The sequence below is a fragment of the Arachis stenosperma genome, chromosome 5 (assembly GCF_014773155.1).
Source record: "Arachis stenosperma cultivar V10309 chromosome 5, arast.V10309.gnm1.PFL2, whole genome shotgun sequence".
NCBI classification, from domain to species: Eukaryota; Viridiplantae; Streptophyta; class Magnoliopsida; order Fabales; family Fabaceae; genus Arachis; species Arachis stenosperma.
In genome coordinates this window covers 116,565,066-116,588,349 of record NC_080381.1, presented here as the reverse complement: position 1 = coordinate 116,588,349, position 23,284 = coordinate 116,565,066, and the positions used below count along the sequence as shown (strand labels likewise).

At 34.4% G+C, this 23,284-nt stretch overlaps 3 protein-coding genes across 3 annotated transcripts; 1 reads left to right on the top strand and 2 right to left on the bottom strand.

The window, feature by feature from the left end:
* Positions 1-694: 694 nt before the first annotated feature.
* On the top strand, positions 695-10,615 carry LOC130981660 (mediator of RNA polymerase II transcription subunit 33B-like). The gene is made up of 10 exons (XM_057905283.1): positions 695-1,616; positions 3,231-3,550; positions 3,666-3,757; positions 4,155-4,515; positions 5,292-5,502; positions 6,208-6,322; positions 6,487-6,648; positions 6,827-7,493; positions 8,862-9,068; positions 9,290-10,615. Exons 1-10 carry the CDS (start codon positions 862-864, stop codon positions 10,408-10,410), a joined length of 4,011 nt encoding a protein of 1,336 aa, XP_057761266.1. The 5' UTR covers positions 695-861; the 3' UTR covers positions 10,411-10,615.
* Positions 10,616-11,895: 1,280 nt separating this feature from the next.
* LOC130981181 (uncharacterized) lies at positions 11,896-12,435 on the bottom strand. The gene has a single exon (XM_057904799.1). It carries the CDS (start codon positions 12,433-12,435, stop codon positions 11,896-11,898), a length of 540 nt encoding a protein of 179 aa, XP_057760782.1.
* A 4,923-nt stretch (positions 12,436-17,358) lies between these two features.
* Positions 17,359-22,002, bottom strand: LOC130979346 (elongation factor Ts, mitochondrial). Its single transcript, XM_057902767.1, has 8 exons — positions 21,631-22,002; positions 21,218-21,390; positions 20,984-21,073; positions 20,410-20,584; positions 20,093-20,277; positions 18,898-19,023; positions 18,104-18,192; positions 17,359-17,868 (listed from the first exon to the last, which is right to left on the bottom strand). Exons 1-8 carry the CDS (start codon positions 21,908-21,910, stop codon positions 17,826-17,828), a joined length of 1,161 nt encoding a protein of 386 aa, XP_057758750.1. The 5' UTR covers positions 21,911-22,002; the 3' UTR covers positions 17,359-17,825.
* Between the last annotated feature and the right edge of the window lie 1,282 nt (positions 22,003-23,284).

The window sequence follows — 23,284 nt, the reverse complement described above, 5'->3', positions numbered from 1 at the left end:
AAAAAAAGAAAAAATATATTAAAATATAAAAAATAACTTTTTAATTATTAAATTTTTGATAATTTAATTATTAAATTAAAAAAAGGGCCAAATTATAAATATTTCTATGAAGATTAAACAGGTTCAAATTATAAAAATTTCTATGATAATTAATGTTACTCCCACATAAAAAAAGTAATGAATCCGTTGCCTAATTTTTTATTTGTGCCACATTCTTAGAATATTGATATGTCACAGCTTGTATTATTAGTTATTACTTGTTGCTTCCTGTCATTGGAATGTTGGACAATTTTAAATGTTGTTGCTGTTATTAAAACCATTGAAAAAAAAAAAATATTCATATATCTTTAGTTATTTCTATTATTTAAAAATTTATTATTTTTGTACTCATCATATCGGACATAATCCCCAAAAAACATAAATATCCTATTCAAATCGAATCAGGTTGAGATTTAATCCAAATCTAATCCGGTCGGATCCACACACACTCCATAATATATTTTCCTTCCTCAAAATAAAAATAAAAAAGGAGACTATTTTTAAAAAATATTAATAATAAAAAATAAAGAAATAAAATTAAAAAAATCCGAGGTGAAGCGGCCGGACAGAGCGACGTCGTTTGAGGGTTGTCGTACGGAACACGCCCCCAAAGTTGACTCTTCAAACATCGAAATTCAGAGTCAAACCCATAAAAAAGAAGAAGAAAAAAAGAGGGGGAAAGAAAGGAAGAAGAAAATAGTAGCACACAGTGAATGATTCTTTGTGTAAGTGTGTTCAGAACACAACTCGAACACGAATAAGAATAAGAAGAAAGAAGAGAGAAGAAAGAATTGAAGAGTGTGAAAAACAATTCTAATTGTAATGGCGGAGAGTGGGGGTCGTAGTGTTAGTGCCAGTGTGTGGGAGGGTGTATTGGAGCTTACCAAGTGGGCGCAGCATCACAACACGGACCCACTATTATGGTCCATCCAGCTCACCTCCGCCCTCAACGCCGCCTCCGTCCGCCTCCCCTCGCCGGAGCTAGCCTACCGTCTCGTCTCCCACATCTGCTGGGAAAATCACGTGCCTATCACGTGGAAGCTTCTAGAAAAATCTATTTCCGTTAACATCGCTCCTCCGCTACTCGTCCTCTCTCTCCTCTCCTCCGCCGTCATCCCCTGTCGCCGCCTCCACCCCTCCGCCTTCCGCCTCTACCTCGACCTCCTCAACCGCCACGCCTTCTCTTCTCTCTCCTCCACAATAACTTCCCCTAACTACCGTACCGTTATGGATTCCGTTGACGCTGCACTTCAGTTGTCGAAGGTGTACGGTACTTGCAGCGAATCTGAGGATGGCGGCGCTGGCGGTGTTGTTATTGTTAGGTTCGTTTTTACGGTTGTGTGGCAGTTGGTGGAGGCGTCGTTGGAAGATGAAGGGTTGCTTGAGCACAAGCCTAGGTGGTGGATGAATAATAATGGAGGTTTGGGTGGTGACGGTGGTGGTGATGGCGGGAGCTACTTTTCTGAGCAGAAAGAGGGTTTGCAGCGGGCGAATACGGCAATGGCTATTGAGACAATTGCGAGGTTCATGAGTGACAAAGTAACTTCGAGAATACTTTCGCTGGTTCATCGAAACATGTAAGAAGCTTTTAGTTTTAGTTAAATTTGGGGTAAATGGCCAAATTAGTCGCTGAAAGATCATTGTTTCTCAAATTGGTCTTTTAAAGATTTTTTTTATTAAATTTGTTCTTTAAAGATTTTAAATTAGTCACTTTGTTGGTTGATGGTGTCAAAATTTGCTAATTGACACATTAAGTGACATTCCAGTACACATATAGAGTCTTAATTGACTATTAACGACTATTAACATAATAAGTTTATGAAATTAGATCAAAATAAAACCTAATTGTAGAGAAAACTTGAGACATTGAAATCTTTCAATTTGGAGTTGATTTTGTCTAATTTTATATACTAATAATGTTAATAGTCAATTAAGACTTCTAGGTGTGATGGGGTGTCACTTAACGTATAACATTAGTAAATTTTGACATTATCAACAAACAAAGTGACGGAAGGACTAACATGACTAATTTAAAATCTTTAAAGAACAAATTTGAATAAAAAAAATCTTTCAGGACCAATTTGGAGAACGAGTGATTTTTTAGGGACTAATTTGATTATTTACTCGTTAAATTTGCTTCTTGTTTTTTGAATTTATTTCATGATTTTGGGGTTTAGTCAGTAGTAGTAGTTTTAGCACTCCCTTAAACATGACTCGCAACTATAAAACTCCCATAATCCAAGCCAAGTGATAAGAAAGTATGAACAAACCACAAACAACTAAAGTCAACAGAGTTAACTTTAGTTGTTTGTGGTTTGTTCATACTTTCTTATCACTTGGCTTGGATTATGGGAGTTTTATAGTTGCGAGTCATGTTTAAGGGAGTGCTTTCGTATAGATTGAAGCCTTCTTTCACTGTAACTAAAATATGAAGAGTTGGTTGATCATGCCTTTCTCCTTAGGTAAGGTCAAAACTAGTGAAGGGATGGCTTTGCCCCATAGTTAGTCTGCTCAATTAAGCTTGAGCTAGATGATACAAGGTTTAAATGGTTAATAGATTTCAAATATGGGTTTACACAGAGGAAGCTGGAGAAAAATATTTTGTTATATTCATTCAGAGAGAGGCTCTAGTGTTAATCATGACTCAAATTTTGGTGGTGTTAGTGCTTTGTTATCTCTTGGTTTGCATTCTAGAGTTTTTCATTAATGTGTCTTATTTAATCGAAATGCTAAATGGCTCGACAATATTGGTGGTACAAAATGATGTGTGAATAAAAAGATAAGTAATCGAGTTGTGTTGTTTGGCCACGGAGAATTTCTCTGTCATCAGCTAATGACTGCACTTAATCCTGATTGGTCGTCATACCTCTGTACCATATGCATGAATTTATTTTCGTGCCACTGATCAATGGTCCATCGTTAATTACTATGTGAGTAATTGATGAGCTCAGCCTTGTCTTGGTGTAGATTGAAGCAAGCCTGTATTCCAACCTAATCTTTTATGTTGATTCAGATTGTTCATCTCTGCTTCCTGTTTGTTAAGTAAGGTGAAATTAGGACCGGAAAAGATTTATCTCCAGTAGTGAATTAGGTCGAACTAGATTACCGAGGCTTAGTAGATTTCTTTTATTCTAGTGGTTTAGGCAGCAAAAAGAGAGAGGGCACGCTGATCTTTAATGTTTGTATTGTAGGCCAAATCATTGGGTGGCTTTTGTTCAACAACTACAGAGGCTTGCGGCAAATTCATTAGTTTTGAGGAACATGAAGCATGTTACTCCTGACTCCCTTTTACCTTTTGATTTGAAATCTAATAAAGGGTTTAAACTATTGTCTCCTGAATGCAAAACAACACGTAAATTGGAACTTAATGCAGTCATGGCAGCTGCTGCTGGATCTGTTCAATCCTGTAATGACACTTGGTCTTTGCTTTGGCTTCCTATTGATCTTGTTCTTGAAGATGCAATGGATGGAGATAATGTGGCAGAGACTAGTGTTGTTCAAGTTCTTTCTGGTATGAGTAAATCATGAATATTGAACTCTTCTAGGCTTTAAGATAGTTTCCATCCATATGACTCCCTCTCTTTCAGTATAATTATTTCTTAGTAAGTGGTATTTGCTTATTGCAGGTCTGGTGAAGGCTTTAAAAGCAGTTAATGGCTCTTCATGGCACAAGGCTTTTTTAGGATTATGGATTGCAGCACTACGACTTGTTCAAAGAGTAAGTACTGATCCTATGGATGTTGATAATCTAAAATTAGCTGGTTGGCAGGGATTTCTTTATATGATGAAAGGGATTTGTAGAAGGAAATGCACAAACATGATTTTATGATTTTGTGGATGGTGGGTGTGGATGGGGAGTTTGTGTATGAAATGCTAGACTAAGTCATGTCTAAGATGGGGTCATATGATATATCTGGTCTTCCGGAAAAAAAAAGGAAAGGAAGACAAGACAGTATGTCATTTGGATACTACGTTTTTGTTTGTTTGGTTGGCAGGTTTAAATTTAATTGATTTACTGGCTCTGGACTGAATGCCAGTCACTGACCATGCGAATCTGCATGCAATTGGAATCTATCCATTCATATAATTCTGTTATCGTTTTGGTGTTCATTTAGGAGCGGGATCCAAGTGAGGGTCCAGTACCCCGCCTTGATACTTGCTTGTGTATGCTATTATGCATTACAACCCTTGTGGTTGCTAATATCATCGAAGAAGAGGAAGGTGAACTGATGGAAGAAGCTGTACGTAGCCCTACTAATCAAAGTAAGGACAACCAGGCTTTGGGAGAGCGTCGTGAGGAACTGGTAACCTGTTTACAGCTATTGGGTAATTATGAGGGTTTACTGAATCCTCCTCAATCTGTTACCTCGGTAGCCAATCAGGCTGCTGCCAAAGCTGCTATGTTTGTATCAGGGCATGCTGTTGGTAATGGATACTTGGAATCCATGAACGTGAATGAGTTGCCTACAAACTACTGTAAGTAATTACTTCCAGAATTTGAATCTGTAAAAAGTGTTTGTTACCTAAGGAACTCATGACAATAGTTGCAATTTGCTCTGTATCCTTTTGCTTGAGATATGTCCAGACCCTTCTCAGTTTCATTAATTTAATGGTTGGAATTTTATCTTGGTTCTGTGGGATTCTTTTATAATTTTGCTGTCAGTGTTTGTACTTTTTCGTTTCCTTCTTTTCATTTTCCCTTAGATGTGGTAGTTTGACAGTTCCAAAAAAATTAACTTGTAGGGGAAAAAACGAAGTTGAAGAAAATAGATACAATGTAAGATGAGAAAACAAATGAACAATAATCTTTTGATAAAAAATATTTTATTATTAACAAGTCTCATGTACTCACTAATGAATGTAAATTAAATATGTTATCCTTTTCCTAAAAAAATTATTTATGAATTGTTGAAAAAAACTTTTGGATACTCATTAATAAATTTCTTACATTGATCTCCTTATGATGAATTCAACTAAATTATGTATCTTTTTCTTAATAATAACTCAATCTTAGTAAATAATGTTCTCTTAATGTAAAATAAAATTAATATGTGGACAAACAAAATGAAACAAACTATAGGGTCAAACATATAACTTCCTATATATTTTGTAATAAATCCTAAAATATCAATGGGGGCATATGCCTACCGATACATCTAAATCCGTCCCTGGTAGTTACACAAGTCCTTTCATGTTTGTATCCTCCAATTTTCACCACCTGTGTGAAACTTACTTTTTGCTTTTTCTTGTAGCTGGTAACTTGTGGCATCTGATTGTCGAGGCCTGTATTGCAAGAAAACTGATTGATACTACAGCTTATTTTTGGCCTGGTTATGTGAGTGCGGCTTACAATCAACTACCTCACAGCATTCCTAACCATTTACCTAGCTGGTCATCATTGGTGAAGGGATCACCACTAACTCCTCAGTTGGTTAATGTCCTAGTGGCAACTCCTGCTTCCAGGTATTCTGCTACCTCATGTCAGTTTTATTTGTCCCTTTCTAAGGGATTCTTTGTATCCCATTCAGAGGAACTAGAGAGGTCTTTTGATACATGTCTATATATAGACATATAGCTATTAGGAAGGTGACTGATCCTGTGGTTCTGTATTTCTTTTGTCTCATCAGTAAATTACTTTATAAAAAATATTTAGTTCCAAAATAATAATATTAGAAAGATGATAATGTGATAAGTCAAATACATAATATTGAACTAATACAGAAGTATCATAATTATATTGCATCTAATATAAAAGAAAAAAGAAATACCAAATTTGTTAAATTGTACCTTTTATTGATGCAGCCTGTGCAGGGTAGTTACTAGTCTATTTGCCTAATTAGACCTAGAAATCCTGGATATAAGGGTGTATTTCGTGTGGAAAATACTTGTTTTGTGGTTAAGAAAGATGGATATATAGATATTAGTTAAGACACATACACCTAAAGTATGCACTTACTCGTGGGGACACATGCTTGAAAGTGGTAGTGGGTCTGATCAGCTGTAGTATTGCCTAATAAAACTGGCCTTCAGTTGTACCTTTCCATTTCCTGAAATCATATGTTCAAGCACGCACACACCCACATACTCACATACACATACACGATGCTTTTTCTTGTATATTTACTAGTGGTAATACAACTGAATTTAAGCTCGTGGATTTAATGGAAGCTTAGCGGAGATTGAGAAAATATTTGAGCTTGCAAGAAATGGCTCGGATGAAGAGAAGTTATCTGCTGTTACTGTTCTTTGTGGGGCATCGCTAGTACGTGGTTGGAATGTGCAGGTAATCCTGAAGCCAATTTTTTTTTTTCTGGATTTAGACAGCCTTGCAAGCCATAGACTAATTTTCCATCCCCCCCTTCCCCTTCTCTCTCTTTGTGATATAATTGTTCACTTTGTTCCCTTCCCTTTATTTTTATGTTATTACAATGATTGTGTTGTCTGCAGGAGCACATCATATTTTTCATCATAAACTTGCTGTCACTTGCAGTTCCTCCCAACTACTCTGGAAGTGAAAGCCATTTGATCAGCCATGCACCATTTTTGAATGTCCTCCTGGTAGGAACTTCATCCGTAGACAGTGTTCAGATGTTCTCCCTCCATGGTGCGGTATGTCCAAATTTAATTGCTTCTGTTTTCTGACTTGTGCATGACAAATAGGCTACAATAACCTTTTTACTTAAGAAAAGTAGGGGAATATCAAAAGTCTTGGGAAACCATTATTGTTGCTGCATAAAGCACTCAGCTTGTTTCTTGACTGTGTATTAGTTTTGCCATCTTCTTTTAGGTTCCTCTACTTGCAGCTGCACTAATGCCAATATGTGAGGTTTTTGGCTCATGTGTTCCTAATGTGTCATGGAGTTCTGCAAGTGGAGAAAAGAACTCTTGTCATGCAGTGTTCTCTAATGCATTTATTCTACTACTAAGGTTGTGGAGGTTCAATCATCCACCTATTGAACATGTAATGGCGGGTGCAGCATCTCCAGCATTTGGATCGAAGTTAGGTCCTGAGTACCTTCTATTGGTTCGGAATTGTGGCTTAGCAGAGTTTGGGAAATCACCAAAAGATCAGATAAGCAGCAGGAGATTTTCAAAAATGATTAGTCTTCCTCTAGAGCCCATAGTTATGGATTCGTTTCCAAAATTAAAAACTTGGTATCGACAACATCAAGAATGTATCGCATCAACCCGATCTGCTCTTGCTCCTGGAGGGCCTGTTTATCAGATTGCTGATTCACTACTAAGCATAATGTTCAGGAAAATAAATAGAAGTGGTCAGTCGTTGACTCCTTCAACTTCAGGAAGCAGTAATTCATCTAGTTCTTCACTGGATGATGCTTTGATGAAACTCAAGGTGCCGGCATGGGATATTCTTGAAGCAGTTCCGTTCGTTCTTGATGCTGCTCTTACAGCTTGTGCTCATGGAAGAGTTTCTCCCCGTGAATTGGCTACAGGTATTCATGTCTTTTAAATTGTGTATAATTGTCAGCTATTTCAGGATTATAGTGATTCAGGCCTTAACAAGTGAGAATGCAGAATTGAGGGGTAAGGGTGTTTGTTGAAAGGATCAAAGATGGTTGAATCTGTCACATTGATGATACATGGAGAATTGAATATAATCCAAAGATGGTTATATTAATAATATGAATTATTATTGTTATGATGATGATTTTTTATTTGCATCATAGGCACATTTGATGTGAGGTCAAAAGTGACTGAAAGTGTAGAAGTGGTGGCTGTAAAAGGTCTTGTACTATAAATTTAATAATTGATTATTGCTCCTTTAAGGAACCATGCTTTTTTGTGTTAGACATGCAATGCTTCTTTGAGAGCCTATCTTGTCATTCATTCCACACTCAGTCACAAGAAGTAGGTAAAGAGATGTGAAGCTGGCCATATATTATGTCGTATGTTACTGAATTCTTATCTCCTAAAGTTGCTTTGGCTTTTGGATTTTGCTCAACTGAATTCTTATCTCTAAAGCTGCTTTGGCTTGTGAACTTGTTCATCTGGGTTTTTTTTTCCGGCTCCTATCATATTCAGCCATATTGATATTCTTCAATGTAGGTGTAGATACAAAACTGATAGGGAAACCTTCAGAAATCAGGTCCTCACATCATATGGTTAATATATTTAAGCCTAAAATTTCTAGGATTCTAGGTTGGTGTTGTAACAATTGTGACCATAAGCTTCTCTCTTGTTTGGTTGACTGGGCACTGTTTTTCATGTTTTAATATACTATCTTTTTGGCCATATCTAGGACACTTGAGCCAAAACCTTTTTCTTCAAGCATTCACATAATTTATTTGAAAGGGAGCCTTAAAGCAATGCTTAAGTTGTTTCTGTGCGACTTTAGGGTCGCAAGTTCAAGCTCTAGAATCAACCACTGACAATAGGTAGTCTACAAATCTACATTACACCATTTAGATGTAGTAATTCCCCTGCCTTACATAATGCAGGATGCTTGTGCATCAAATTGATCCTGTATTCACGTAATTATTTTCTCTAATAAGCCTGCTTCTTTCTGAGTTGGCATGGAGTAACTTGTTTGATTACTTTCTTTTAATATTTAATATAAGAACTTACTATTCGGCATGTGATTAAATTTAGTTGAAGTAGACAAGTAGTTATAGTCAGGTGAAGTATATATATTAAACCAATCTACTGTAATATCATTCAGTTATTGAAATCCATTTCTCTGTTCGCTACTCTCATTTCCTAACAGTTTGCAAATGCAATATACATGGTTGGCAATGCTTATTTGTTGGTTAAGTTTGTTAATATAAGCTCTATAATTGTTATGAGCTTGCTTTTTGTCCCAGGTCTCAAAGATCTTGCTGATTTTCTTCCGGCAACTTTGGCTACAACTGTAAGCTACTTATCAGCTGAAGTTACACGTGGCCTATGGAAGCCGGCTTTTATGAATGGAACTGATTGGCCTAGCCCTGCAGCAAATTTATCAACCGTGGACCAACAGATCAAGAAAATTTTAGCGGCCACAGGTGTTGATGTCCCAAGCCTTGCTATAGGTTAGTGTGATCTTTACATACTCCCCTTGAATTCAATTAATTTGACACGTAATTCTCTTCAGTAGTAGTTCATGGATGATGAATGAATTATCAATTAGCAAAGAGATGTATGATTATCCTAGAAATATCCACTTTTCTTGAGTTTGTGCACAGCTAAAATTTGTTTTTATTCTCTACTAAAATCAATCTGTTGACTTTATATTTTGATCTGTTGCATGTAGATGGCAGTGTTCCAGCTACACTTCCTTTGCCCTTGGCAGCTTTTCTAAGCCTTACCATAACATATAAACTGGACAAAAATACTGAGCGCATCCTTGTGTTGATTGGCCCGTCGTTGATTGCCCTTTCTGCTGGTTGCCCCTGGCCATGCATGCCCATTGTAGGTTCTTTGTGGGCTCAGAAGGTAAAGCGATGGAGTGACTTTTTTGTTTTCTCTGCTTCTAGAACCGTCTTCCACCACAGTAGGGATGCTGTAGTTCAGCTCCTAAAGAGTTGCTTTGCATCCACCCTAGGGCTTGATTCTGCCTGTCTTTATAAGAATGGTGGTGTTGGTGCCCTCCTTGGTCATGGCTTTGGTTCTCACATTTATGGCGGGATGTCCCCAGTTGCCCCTGGGATTCTCTACTTAAGAGTTCACAGGTCTATTAGAGACGTCATATTCTTGACAGAAGAGATTTTATCTCTTCTAATGCTTTCGGTGAGAGAGATAGTAACCGGCGAGTTGCTGAAGGGTAAACAGGAGAAGATAAAGAAGACTAAGCATGGAATGAGATATGGACATGTTTCTCTTGCTGCATCAATGACACGTGTCAAGCACGCCGCACTTCTGGGGGCTTCCTTTCTTTGGATATCTGGTGGTTCAGGTTTGGTTCAATCTTTGTTAACCGAAACTTTCCCTTCCTGGTTTTTATCAACTCTAGATTTTGAGCAGGAAGTTGGAGAGTCTGGAGTAAAGGTTGCCATGCTGAGAGGCTATGCACTGGCATGTTTTGCTGTGCTAAGTGGGATGTTTGCTTGGGGTATAGACTCTTCGTCGCCCACATCGAGACGGCGACCAAAGATTCTTGGGATCCATTTAGATTTTCTTGCCAATGCCATGAACAGTAAAGTATCACTGCGCTGTGATTATGCGACCTGGCGTGCTTATATGACTGGGTTCGTAAGCTTGATTGTAAATTGCGCGCCTCTGTGGATCGAGGAACTTGATGTGGGTGTGTTGAAGAGAGTGAGCAAGGGGTTAAGACAGTTCGACGAAGAAGATTTGGCACTGCGCCTTTTAGAAATCAAAGGCACAAGGGCCATGGGTGAGGTGGTTGAAATAATATGCCAAAGTAGGTTCTAACTGGTGCTCAGCGCTGCTGACCAAGACTTGATTATTTTTGCAGTTAGGTTATGTTGATATAATTCTTTCAGGATTATAGTATTTGATTTTCCACTTGCTGCTACTTTGTACATAGCCATGTAAATCTCATATATAGTGTCCCTTGAATTTGTACTGTTTTGTATTTGCATCTCTCAATTAAACACGAAGTCACGAATTATTATTACATTATATATTGTTAGCAGATTTTGTTGGTAGTCATAGTGTAACGGCATTTTGTAGGGAATATTTTGTCACATGAACGTTTAAATTAATTGATGTCCCAAAGAAAAAAGAGTAAAAGAAAAAGAAAGAACCTTTAAACATTAATGTTAGGCAACTTTTAACTGTAATCTATCGATTACTTCTTTAATTTGTTCTAACCATTAATTACCATTCTGCCTTATTTAAAGTTTATATCTAATTGAGACACTATTACTTTTCTCTGTTCTTCGGTCAGAAATGTAAAATAATCCTGAGTTGTTGCTGCTGCTTCTGCCCTTGTTTATTTATTCAGCTGCCCTTGTTTATTTATTTTTATTTTAAAGAAAAAAAAACTTTGTTGTTCATATTCTGACCTAATACTATGGTCCTGATCAAAATACACCAAAAGCTCCGGGTCAAAACACACCAAAAGCTCCAATCCAAAGATTGGCCTTCGCTTCTCATCGACCTCCTCAGAAGAGGTCGGATTCAACGAAGACTCCTACTCAAAGAAGTCGGGCTTGAAGGATAGTTGGCAAATAACACTTATTCAAATAAGTAACTGTCCCTAAAATCTCTCAACCCACCTCCAGGAGTCATATCTCAACTTTCCTAAAATAAAGGGATGGTTATCCACCTTAAAAGGTGGAACTACTCCGACGGTAGTTATTGGATCACCATTATAAATACACTGACAACCCTCAGGTATCTCTAAGTTCCAATATTCTCTAAACCTGCATAAGCCCTTTGCTGATTACGGCATCGGAGTGTCTTTGCAGGTACCACTCCTCATTCTTTCACACATACAAGTCAGACGGCGGCTTCCAAACACAAATCAAGTCGGAAACCACCTTCTCTTGACGCTTGGGCCATCCTTACAAACCCAATTCACTAACCTTAGATTACCCACGTAACACTTGTATTAACAGAGCTGGTTGCAATTTCTCAAATCAGATGTGGTAATAAAATTTGAATACCACATTAGAAAAGAAAAATGAAAAAGAAGATACAGGTTGAACACTAGTGCCTTACAACTTACAATTCTGCTTAGAATTAAAAGCAAAAGCCTAGAAGGAATTGAAAGTTTTAGAGTGAAATCTAACAATTGAATAAAAGAATGGACTAATACTATCTGGTTTAAATATTAGTATTAGCAATACATACAATTCCAATCATAATTAACCTCTTTCCCACATATGATAATTTCCTTCACCACCACCACCACTTTCTTTCATAAACTCCATCTGGCATCTGCTACCCTATTCATCTTGAACACACAGGTTCTTCTGCTATGGTTTCAAGTAATGGCTTCTTTGACCTGCACAAGGACAATCTGTGCATAACCTCAGGGCTAGAATACTCTTCAATATCATCCAAATTCAACTTTGGTTGTGATGGTGATTCCATTATTCTCATATCATTCTCCCTCGAATCAGCATCATACTCTGGCATGATCATCCTAACCTTTCTACCACCAGATGCCCTTTTGGCCGCGGCATTTGCCGTGATCAACAAGGCACCCATATCAGCTGCTGAGACTGCTGAGTTTAGTTTCTTCATTGGAATCATTACATAGACATTGCTGAACTCAAGTTCTTCATCAGCATTCAGTGCTGAGAACCTTCTTCCAATCTGAAGAGATCTTGTGTTCACAACAAAGAAGCTTGGCATCTCAAGCATAAGCTCTGCTGCTTTGATTGGTTCTTGGAACTGCTGGATTTCCCCACTTGGGAAAATTACCTTTATGCCCCTCGAGTTCTTGCTTCCTGGTCCTGCTAAGGTGCATGATATGTAGTTCCCCATGTTTGTGATTCTGCAATTTCACACACACCAAGAAGAAAATAGTTTAAAATTTGAGATGGGTTTTTTGTTTTTTGAGGTTTTTGAGGATCAAGTTATAAACTTTGGAACAAACAAGGTGTGTTTTTGAGACTTCCAAGTTTCAAAAAGGTGTTATTTATATAAGAGCCTAAGAATGTGTGTATAGGGTGTGAACAAGTCTATTTAGAAGTTTCATATATATTATTAGAACCTTTCAACCGTAGCCAGTGCCCAGTTGTTATTACAAGGTTGACATAGTGAGAGTCCGCGTTGGGATTAAAAATCCAACCCACAAGAACAATTAGTGATTAAAATAATAGAATGGGTTAGATCAATGGAAGCTTCATTGCCATTTTGTGGTTTGTGATAGCCTATAGGGAGAGATATTTTATTGGTAATATTGTCACGCTTCTTGTTTAATCAAATACACTCATTAAAAAAATATGTATTTATGTTTCTATACTCTAGAGTGAATTTTAAGTAAAACTAATTGTTAAAAATGACACAACCATAATTGATTTTGAAATGAAATAATTTGTTTAATAATTTATCTAATGCAACTTTAACATAATATTATATATATACTTCACCTCAATCACATTAGCAACAAATGATTTTGACTTCTATAATCAAATAACATGGGAAATTCAAAAAAAAAAAGAAAAAATCAATTTTGAGGTGTTCAAGTTAGTAGCAGTAGGTATTAGGTAATAGCGTTTTTGTTATCTCAAATAATTCTTTGGAGTGTGGAGGTAACCAACCATCAGGGGAAAAAAAAAGGAAAAATCAAATACATCGTCACCTTTATTCAATAGATACTTATTTGGCGGAGTTTATGATGAACATTACTTCACTTTAGTAACATTTAAAAATATTAAAATTAAGATTATATTTTTATAATTTTATAATATTTTTATTTTTTAAATTTAAAAGTATTTCAGATATTAAAAAATACTTTAATTTTAGTAATATTTTTAAATACTACTAACATTGTTTACAATGATACTATCTGATCAAGTCATTTTGGTAATCAAGTTGAATATTGATTCAATAATTTATTGATACAGTGAAAATTAATTGAAGAATAAGACGGAGATGAATAAAAACAAATAAAAATTTTGATTAAATTTAATCATAAAAATAATTTATTTATCTAGTATTTTACAATTGCCTAACTTCCATAATCACCATAATAATAACTAACATACTATGCATCTACTTATTTATGCCAATTTTTTCCTTTCAATAAATATAAATTTAAGTGGTTAACATTGTGTTTATTGAAACAATTAAAAAAAATTAAAAATTTAAGTATAATTAGCTTTAAATAAAATTAATAATTAAAAATTATTAAATAATTTATAAATTTAATAAAATTATTATCTAATAATTTTTAATTATTAATTTTATATAAAATTAATTGTACCTAAATTTTTATCAAAAAAAAAAAATAAATAGCATTTGTTTAGTTTGTTTTAGCAAGCCAGACAATATGATGGGTGGCTATGTAAGACTTATGTGTGAATCAACGAACGCGTAAGACACAAACAAGTTGTGGAACTCGTAGTCCTATCTATCTCATCATTATTCATTATGATTATTGTGCTCATAGTCATAGGTGGTTTAAAGTTACCTTGACAACACAGGTCCCATTAACTCAGTTTAGTCATAGGTGGCTTGAGCACAAAACAAGGAAGAATATTCTATGTTCTGTTCCTAACCATAAAGTTGCATGTGAACTCACGGAATTGACCAATGACCATTTTACAATAAAAAAGAGTTCCAATTCTAAGTTTTGCGTGGCATCTATTATTTTGCGGTGTGAGTGTGAGAGACGGTGTCGGTTTGCTTGTGTGTTTGTAAGAGCTAAGAGGTAGCAACTCATCAGCTTCACGAAAGGGTTGCCTCCATATTCCAACTTTCCTAACAGTAATTCCAGACTATCAAATTTTTATGTAATTAAATCCAATGAAATCATGATATATATATATATATATATATATATATATATATATATATGCAAAATTTTTTTTGGGTTTTTTTTTCTCTTTTTTTTCATTTTTTATTTGATTTTTTATTTTTTTCTCTTTTTCCTCTTTTTTTTTCATCATTATTATTATCGATATTGTTTTTTTTCTCATTCTTATATATTTTATTTTATTTTATTTATTTGTATATTTTTAAAAAAATTATGATGAAAAAGAATAAAAAAACAACACAAAAAATGATGATGGTGATGAAGACAAAAAAATATTCTGAAAATTTTTATATAAAATACATAAATAAATAAAAATAGTTGAAATTTATTATATAAAGCACCGTAATTATACCACGATAAACACATAATTTAAATTGATTTCCATATTACATTGCAAGACAATTATTATTTAGGACTTAAGAGTATACAATTTAACTTTAAAATAAAGAGTAAAGTATCATTTTTGTCCTCAACGTTTGGGGTAAGTCTTATTTATGTCCATAACGTTTAAATCGTCCTCTTTGTATCCTTAACGTTTGTAAAAGTGATTCAATGCTATCCTGCCATCAATTATACTAATAAATCAGATTATATTTTTCAATTATTCTCACTTGGATGTATTCATTCTCAATTAGGTCTTACTTGGATGTGTTCGATTTTAATAGTATACCCACTATTTGTGTTTAAATTCAATTATGTCCTTAAAAAAATGAATTATGTAAATGTTGTAGGAATTAGTTTCAACTTTTGATGAGCTATTTTTTGGAGTGGATCAACAATTCTATCCCAGACATTTGTATTCTAACTTCAAAAAGATATTTTTAAAACTCAAATTAAAGCGTTCATGATGTGTAATTGATGGCAGGATAACATTGAATCACTTTTACAAACGTTAGGGATATAAATAGGACGATTTAAACGTTAGGGACACAAATAGGATTTACCCCAAACGTTGGGGACAAAAATGATACTTTACTCTAAAATAAATTTATTTATATAAAATTCTCTATTTTTAAAATAAGAATATAGTAGTCAGATACAGAGAAATTTTGTATTAATAACAAGTAAAAAGAAGAATATATTGAGAGAAAGAAGAAAAGATAAATTATGAAAAAAAAAAGTAGAAGAAGATATGTTGAAAAAATTTGTTGTTACAACTGAAAAATTTCGGTGTTATTTTTAGAAAATTTCAATGCTATTTTTGTTTGTGATAACTTTTAATTAGATAAAACAATTTTTGTGTCACTACTAAAAAATTGTCAAAATTAAAAAATTTTAGTGTTATTTTTCTGATAAATTTATACAATTAAAAACTCTCAACTTTCTCTTTTTTATTATCGTCATCGTCACTTTTTTTTTCTGATATTATCTTTCTTGTTTTCCCGTCTTATAATTTTTTTTTTAATTTTTACCTACTTAAGAAGAATAAAAACATGAAAAACAAAAAGATTAAATAAGAAGAGAAAGAAATAATAAATACTATAATAACATATGAAGGAAAAAAGAAAAAATAAAAAAAATTAAAGTAAAAACAACAGTAATAAAAGAATTATAAAAAAAAATATTATTTACACATTTTGTATAAATAATTTTACTGAATTTAAATTAATTTAATTAAATTTAATTGACAAAATACTGCAGAACTTCTTTTCTAATACATTCTTTTCTTCTATATAATATACATGGAATTAGAGCATGATTGAAAAGAATATTAATATGGTTTCTTTATTGTGATGATTATATGTTGAATATCTATATATGGTTTATTATTGGATGCCAACTCCAATTCATTCTCGTGAGTGGAAGGCCTCCCTGGCAATGTCACGGAGGAGGACCCATTATTTCAAGTCATGATTGATTAGCTTCTAAATGTTCCGTACACTCTTGCGGTGATAAGGTTTTTTTTTTTTTTTTTTTTTTCTTTTTACAGGTACATAGCAGTAGCACAACCGCTTTTCTTTTTAATTTTTTAATATTTTTAAAAAAATTGAGTGAGTTGCGGGGTATGATGGAAAGGAAATCTCAGGTTGCCTTCTTAAGGGATCAATTATATTGCTTATAATGTCGTCACGTGATACAGTGATGAGCCCATGCCACCTGTCCATCACCAAAGTTTCGGAATTAGTTTCCCTGGCTTTTATAAATCAGAATAAATCTCATCAATTTATATATATGTACACCAATATATATATGAAACACTCTACTATACATATTGAAGTTGTATAGAGAGAATATCTTTTTATAGTTATTTTTTATTATTTTATTAATGTTCAAAATGTGAATCCTAACTCCTAACTTTTTCAATTTCTTTTTTATCTCAAAAAAAAATCTATAAACTTACATTTTACCATATAATTCACCTATATATATATATATATATATATATACACCACAATACATCCAAGCGAGGAATAATAATAATTGGTACAGTACTGGCAAAAACACTGTGCCTGCCTTTACACGAGAATATAGGGTTAGATTGCAAGTCCTTTTCGTTATGAAAACCTTATATGCCTTGTAAATAACTCAAATACTTGTATAAGAAACATCTCTTTCTGGTTTCTTTTTCTTCGTCACTCAGCTCAGATTTTTTTTAACATCTTCATGAGAATTATTAGAACTCTAAAAGCATGAAATTCAAATGCTGCTTATAAATGTTTGTAAATAACTGTTTTTTGTAGTAGTTAAAAGGCCTACGAAAAAAAAAAAGGGGGGGGGGGGGGGGAGAAGAAAATATATTCTTAAAATAATAAGTATAGGCCCACCCTGACAGAAAATAAAACATGACAACCGCACATGGCACATCTTAACAGAACTAGATAATGGTGTAATGTGCTGCATGTTAATATGAAAGGCATGCTTCGAAGATCTAATCTTAATAATGAATGAACCATGAAATGCTTAATAAAAAGAATAATGTGATTAAGAAGTTGAAACCTTGTATAGTTATATTACTTCATATAAAGATATAAACTAAACTAAGTCTGCTTCTAAAGAAGCTTTTGCCTTTTGGTTCAATCTAGAGAGTAGCTCAACATATCAATTTATTAGTAAGCTTTGTATCTTAAATTAAGAAGCTCAACTAAGGATACACAAACAAAACTTCGTAATTTGAAAATGGTACCAATGTGGTTTAACTACGCTTTCTTACTTGGCCTTTACGGATTATAGATCAGCAGAGTGCACTAGAATTTCAGAATATACTTATACAATCTTAAGTTCTTATGAAACCCACTGAAGTTTTCCACTGTGGAGCAAAATTTTCAACAGATGGAACATTCTTGGAACTTCCCTGGATTAACACATGGAAGACAAATGGTTGGATGAGCATGCACAAAACATGATCAGCTAGAGGGTAAACACCGTAACAACAAACCAGATGCATCATCTTGAATTAGGCAGCTTGAGCAACAGGCTCAGATGAATCTGTTTCTTGCCTGCAAATCGTGGATAGCCATTAAGATTAGTTAAAATCCATTAACAGGGAAAACAGCCATCCCATTGCTAGAGACAAGTCCAACAACGGCCACTCAAAGTATACCCTGTTACTATATCATCCATGGATACCCCCAAAGCAAAAGTTGTACAGCAATTTTATTTATTTATTTGCATTAAGTAGTAGATAGTATACACTAAAATAAGAAGAAAAGAAAATTCGTGTGCAGGTTTCACCTTGCAATTCCTTCCCCAACTTCCATTCTGAGAAAGCTCACAACCCTCACAGGTGAACCCACCTCCTTGGATAGATTATCCAACACCGTCTGCAGAGTGCAAAAATTATTAGCTAATGAATGATCAAATAAACATACACTCCATAGATGGATCCTTCTCCATTCTTAAAAGACACAAAATATGTAAAATATTGAAAATAGAAAATACATAGCTAAAAAATAGTTTTTGCTCCTTTTATTAGATGGCTGAAATTATGGTCATGTTGGATCAGTTGGGTATAATTGGATCCAGATTAAAAATACTAGATTTTATTTCATCCATCCTCCATGAAAGGATTTAGGACTTGAATGATGTTGACAGGAACAAGTAACCTATGAAAATTCAGAGGAAGAGAACGAAACTTTTATGCACAAAGTCCACCATCATTTTTTTCCTTATTATTTTACACTGTAGTTGACCAAGTCATAGTTTTCTTTTATAACGGCAAGAGTGAAATAATGAAATAAGTAACCAAAGTTCTCCTATTTTGCTAACAAAGTCATAGACACAATTATAGTTGCAATGTAAATGGTAATTGCCAACATATAATGGCATTTATCCCACTTTAATGTTAAACTGTAAAAGAAGATGGTGAAATTTTCTTTTGGTTTTAGTTTTTCAAAAAAGAGGATACTAGATTCTGACCAAACGGATGCATGGGTAGATTTTGTTTCTTTCACCAATCAAAATCATAAAGTGACCATAGCCTCAACTTTCTTAACAATCCTTATTAAACATAGAGAAACCTCACATACCTTAACATTCATTGTATCATTCACAATAAACTTTTGCTCCATCAGCACAACTTCCTCAAAGTACTTGCGTAACCGTCCTTCTACCATTTTTTCTATGGCCATTTGGGACTTACCAGAGGCTTCAGCCTGAAATATTGAAAACCAGACCACAATCTTAACTTCAAGCTTTTATTCAGATTTTATAATGCCGCAAAGGAAAGCAACAGTCAGCAGGCCAACTAGAAAATTGAGATATCAGATATCCAACATGAGACAAGTATTGAGCAGATGGCATCTGCTGAACAGAATTTCTTGAATTCTGAATTCTAAAGGGATGTTAAAAAATTGGTTCATTCAAGAAGTTGAATTGGTCCAATCCACAACACTTGCTGAATCCACTAATAAAATGCTCTAACTCTTCAAGGCATCAATGTGAAACAACAACAACAACAACAACAATAAAGCCTTGTCCCACTAAGTGGGGTCGGCTACATGAATCAAACGACACCATTGTGCTCTGTCATGTATCATGTCTACAGAGAGACCGTTTACATGTAGATCTCATTTGACCGTTTACATGTAGATCTCAATGTGAAAGAGAAGAAGAAAAAATCAGAGTGACAAAAAGGATCTTTAGTCATCTATACTATTGTGCTCTGTCATGTATCATGTCTACAGAGAGACCGTTTACATGTAGATCTCATTTGACCGTTTACATGTAGATCTCAATGTGAAAGAGAAGAAGAAAAAATCAGAGTGACAAAAAGGATCTTTAGTCATCTATACTATAAAGGGGTTCTCATTCTTTTGTGGGTGTAGCTGACCATAGTCTGTAGAGAGACTGGTTAAGATGTCAGTTTGGCCAACTGAATCCAAACTATGCCAGTTAGATCTATTTACACCATACTAAACTACAAGCCAGCTTAAAGCACCAAGACCCGACCATACAGACTTAAATTAACCATCTGAATGAAACCTAGGGCAGTTGCAAAAGGCAAGCTGCATCTATGCGATCACTGAGGTTTTCATACCAATTGATACAATAATTGAAGGGCTCGTTGACCTAAACTCAATTCATTACACCAAAATAATAATGAATTTCCATGTAATTCTTTAAAGATTAAAACTTACAACAGACCAATCTTATGGCTAGCAATTATGAACCATTTTATTGAGCATGGACCTATACTTGACTCCAAAAGAAATCAGAAAATACCTGAGATTTAAGAACTTCTCGTTCATTTTCTAATGCATCCAAGGACACAAGTTCTTTTGTTAAGAATAATGGTTTCGCTGCCACTACATGCATGGCCAATTCTGATCCAACACGTTGAATAGCATCCATTTGTGTTTTACCCTCATCTACTTCAAGAGACAAAACACCAGCAATGCGACCCAAACCTAATTAAACCCAACTAAGTTAGGATCCTTTTAGAGTCAAGTTTCTTAGCGCAAGATATAAAATAAAATTGTAATAGTTTTATTTCACAACTTTTATGTCAGCTGTTTTGCATCCATACAGTTGTCCATTACCTGGTTGGGGACTGGTATGGAGATATGTAGATATAATACCCTGAGATGGTGCAGGCATCACATAACCTCTTCGAAGTTTAACATTTTCCCCCATCATTGCAGCTACTTCCGTAATTGCATTGTGAACACTTGTTTCTCCATTGATTTTGGGATGCTCAAGATTCAATGTCATCTCCTGGTGAAAGTAAGTGATTTAAATGATATGATAATGGCTTTCATTTCAACAGCAGATTAAGAATGACTAAAAGAAATCACATCAGATAACTAAACTATATACACAATAGGTAAGTTCACTGGGTCAAAAACTCAAAATATCGAATTGATTCGAATATTGGCCTATTGTTGTATGGTTGTTATGGTCTTGAATTGAACTAATAAAGATATGTTCGGTATTTTTTGAAATTAATCCATCCCAGAAATGCATCATGGTACACACATTCTCAAAAGTAAGAAAGCATTGCAAGACCCCTACAGCACAATAGACAAAACATAGGAAAAGTCTTTTACAGAATAATATCAATAAACAGAATTACTGATAATTAGGGTTTAGCGAGAGCAAATTTTGGTTACTTACCTCCAAAGACCCGGGTCCAACCTGAAAGGCACCAGAAACCAGTGGGGAAGTGTTTTCGACCAGCAAAGCTTTCTTTGCCAAAGACAATGCCTACAAGAAAGTAAGAACCCAGGAATCAACTATACAGTAAATTCATATAATTCATATAACAACACCTATAACTCACAAAGAAGTGGTCAATGTTAGAAAAAACCACAGCGAGTTCGAAGCAATTCACATTCCAAAGAAACTAACCAAATGCTGAAAAATCTCATTCCTCGCAACAAAGTCAGTCTCGCAGTTGAGTTCAATCAGTGCGGCCTTGGAGTCGTTTTGAGCAAGGGCAAGCAACCCTTCAGCTGCGGTCCGAGACGATTTCTTCGAGGCCAAAACCTTTCCCTTCTTCCTCAGTTCCTTCTGAGCCTCCTCTACACCATCACGTTCATTTCATGAGATCACTCATAACCAGTTCGTTATGGTCGTTACAGTTTCAGTTATTCCGTTATAACTAACTACACGGGGCCAGAACACAACGCAAACAAGCAGATAGAAGTAACCATACGCATTCAATTCGTTAATTAATCTTAATGTTTTATCACAGTAATCATATCTATTAACATTCGAATTCAATTATCAAAAGAATAATGATAAAAAAATGAGATAATTACCAATGTTCCAATCAGAATCGACGAGTGCGGCTTTGACGTCTTTGATGGGAGCGCTGGTTCGTTCTCTGAGTTGCTTGATGAGGTTCATTTGGTCGGAGGCGGAGACGCTGAAGCCTCTGAGAAAGGTGAAATGCGAGAGAAGCGAGTTCGATTCTGAGCGCTGAGATTGTGCGAAAGAAGGAGATTTGAAGGGGGAGAGAGAGTGGTAACGGCGCGGAGCAATAGTGGAAAGGTGCTTCGTGGTGATAGAGAGGCGTTTGGCGGCTGCGGAAAACGCCATAGCTGGAAAATGCGATTGTTGAGAGCTGAGACTTGAGAGTGAGTTGCCAAAGTGTCGAGTTACCTAGCTACTAGCTAGGGCGGGCGCAGAGGGAGGCAGAGACAGGGTGGTGCAATGTCTGAATTGCCCACGATGGATGTTCAGTCATCAGTTTTCAGCGCATAGTTGTCAAAATCGAACCGGTAATCGAATCGATCATGTTACTGAGTTATTGGGTCATTAATTCAACTGGTGAGTTGCTAGTTGAACCGGTTGACTCAATACTATGTAAATAAAAAATAAAAATAATCAAAAATTTAAAATTATAATTTAAAATATATTTTTTTACTAATATTTTAAGAATATCAAGCTATTTTAAAATAATATAGATCATAATATGGACCAGAAATAATAAGTATTTTATTATTTTTATTCTATCATAAATATTTTTATTTTGTTTTTATATTAAAATAACTATTATTTTAAATTTTAATAACTTATTAATTAGTTTATATCTATTATATTATTATATACTACAAAAATTTATTAAAAAATAATAGTAATAGATATTATATAATTATGAAAAAAAATAAATTTATAACTAAATTTAAAATAAATTATATAGAAGTAAATTATTTGATAAAAGATATGTATATATATTATAATTTGTATGAATTAGAATTACTAATGAAAGTCATTACAGCCTGATGGCTATGCATAGCGTGGGTTCTCAGGAGGGGAGGGGTTCGAACCCATATCTATCTAATATTTTATTTAAATTTAGTTCCTAACCGGTTCGGTTGGATCGAACATTACCGAGTTCGACCGGTTTTTATCGGTTCGCAACGGGTTTAATCGGTTCATAGCGGGTTTATTCGGTCCAAATATTAGACCGGATCGGTTGAGGATCCGATTTTTCGGTTAAATTGACTGGTTCGGTCCAATTTTGATAACACTGGTTCAGCGTACATTTCATAATTTTTCAATTTTTTCAATGTTGAGGGCTTAAATTTTATTTTGTGTATATAATTAATTTTATTTCGTGTATATAATTATTTGTTGGTCAGTAGACAGTGAGCACACATTTTTAAATAAAATTTAAATTCATAATAAATTAGTTATTACATATATTATGGTAGGATATTTTGTTGTGTTTTTACTTTTTATACATAAATTGTGTCAAGTTAGTAAGTTTTATGTGAAATTTTCTTTTAAACTCGTAAGTAAATTATGACAAGATCTCATAACGAGTTGCTTTTGTAATATACACTACTTTATAATGTTATTATTTATGAGTTAGAATAAATATTACAATTATTTTGATATAGATTCATGCATTAATAGTGCGAAATTTTCTTTAGGCGATCTAAATGGTAATCACATACAAAAACAGGA

Excerpts from the sequence above, each read along its gene's own strand:
- LOC130979346 (XM_057902767.1), bottom strand. The coding sequence starts at position 21,910 with ATGGCGTTTTCCGCAGCCGCCAAACGCCTCTCTATCACCACGAAGCAC. Across the intron at positions 21,391-21,630 it reads CGATTCTGATTGGAACATTG|AGGAGGCTCAGAAGGAACTG; the intron begins GTAATTATCTCA and ends GTGATGGTGTAG. Across the intron at positions 21,074-21,217 it reads ATGAGATTTTTCAGCATTTG|GCATTGTCTTTGGCAAAGAA; the intron begins GTTAGTTTCTTT and ends ACTTTCTTGTAG.
- LOC130981181 (XM_057904799.1), bottom strand. The coding sequence starts at position 12,435 with ATGGGGAACTACATATCATGCACCTTAGCAGGACCAGGAAGCAAGAAC.
- LOC130981660 (XM_057905283.1), top strand. The coding sequence starts at position 862 with ATGGCGGAGAGTGGGGGTCGTAGTGTTAGTGCCAGTGTGTGGGAGGGT. Across the intron at positions 1,617-3,230 it reads TCGCTGGTTCATCGAAACAT|GCCAAATCATTGGGTGGCTT; the intron begins GTAAGAAGCTTT and ends TTTGTATTGTAG. Across the intron at positions 7,494-8,861 it reads TCCCCGTGAATTGGCTACAG|GTCTCAAAGATCTTGCTGAT; the intron begins GTATTCATGTCT and ends TTTTTGTCCCAG.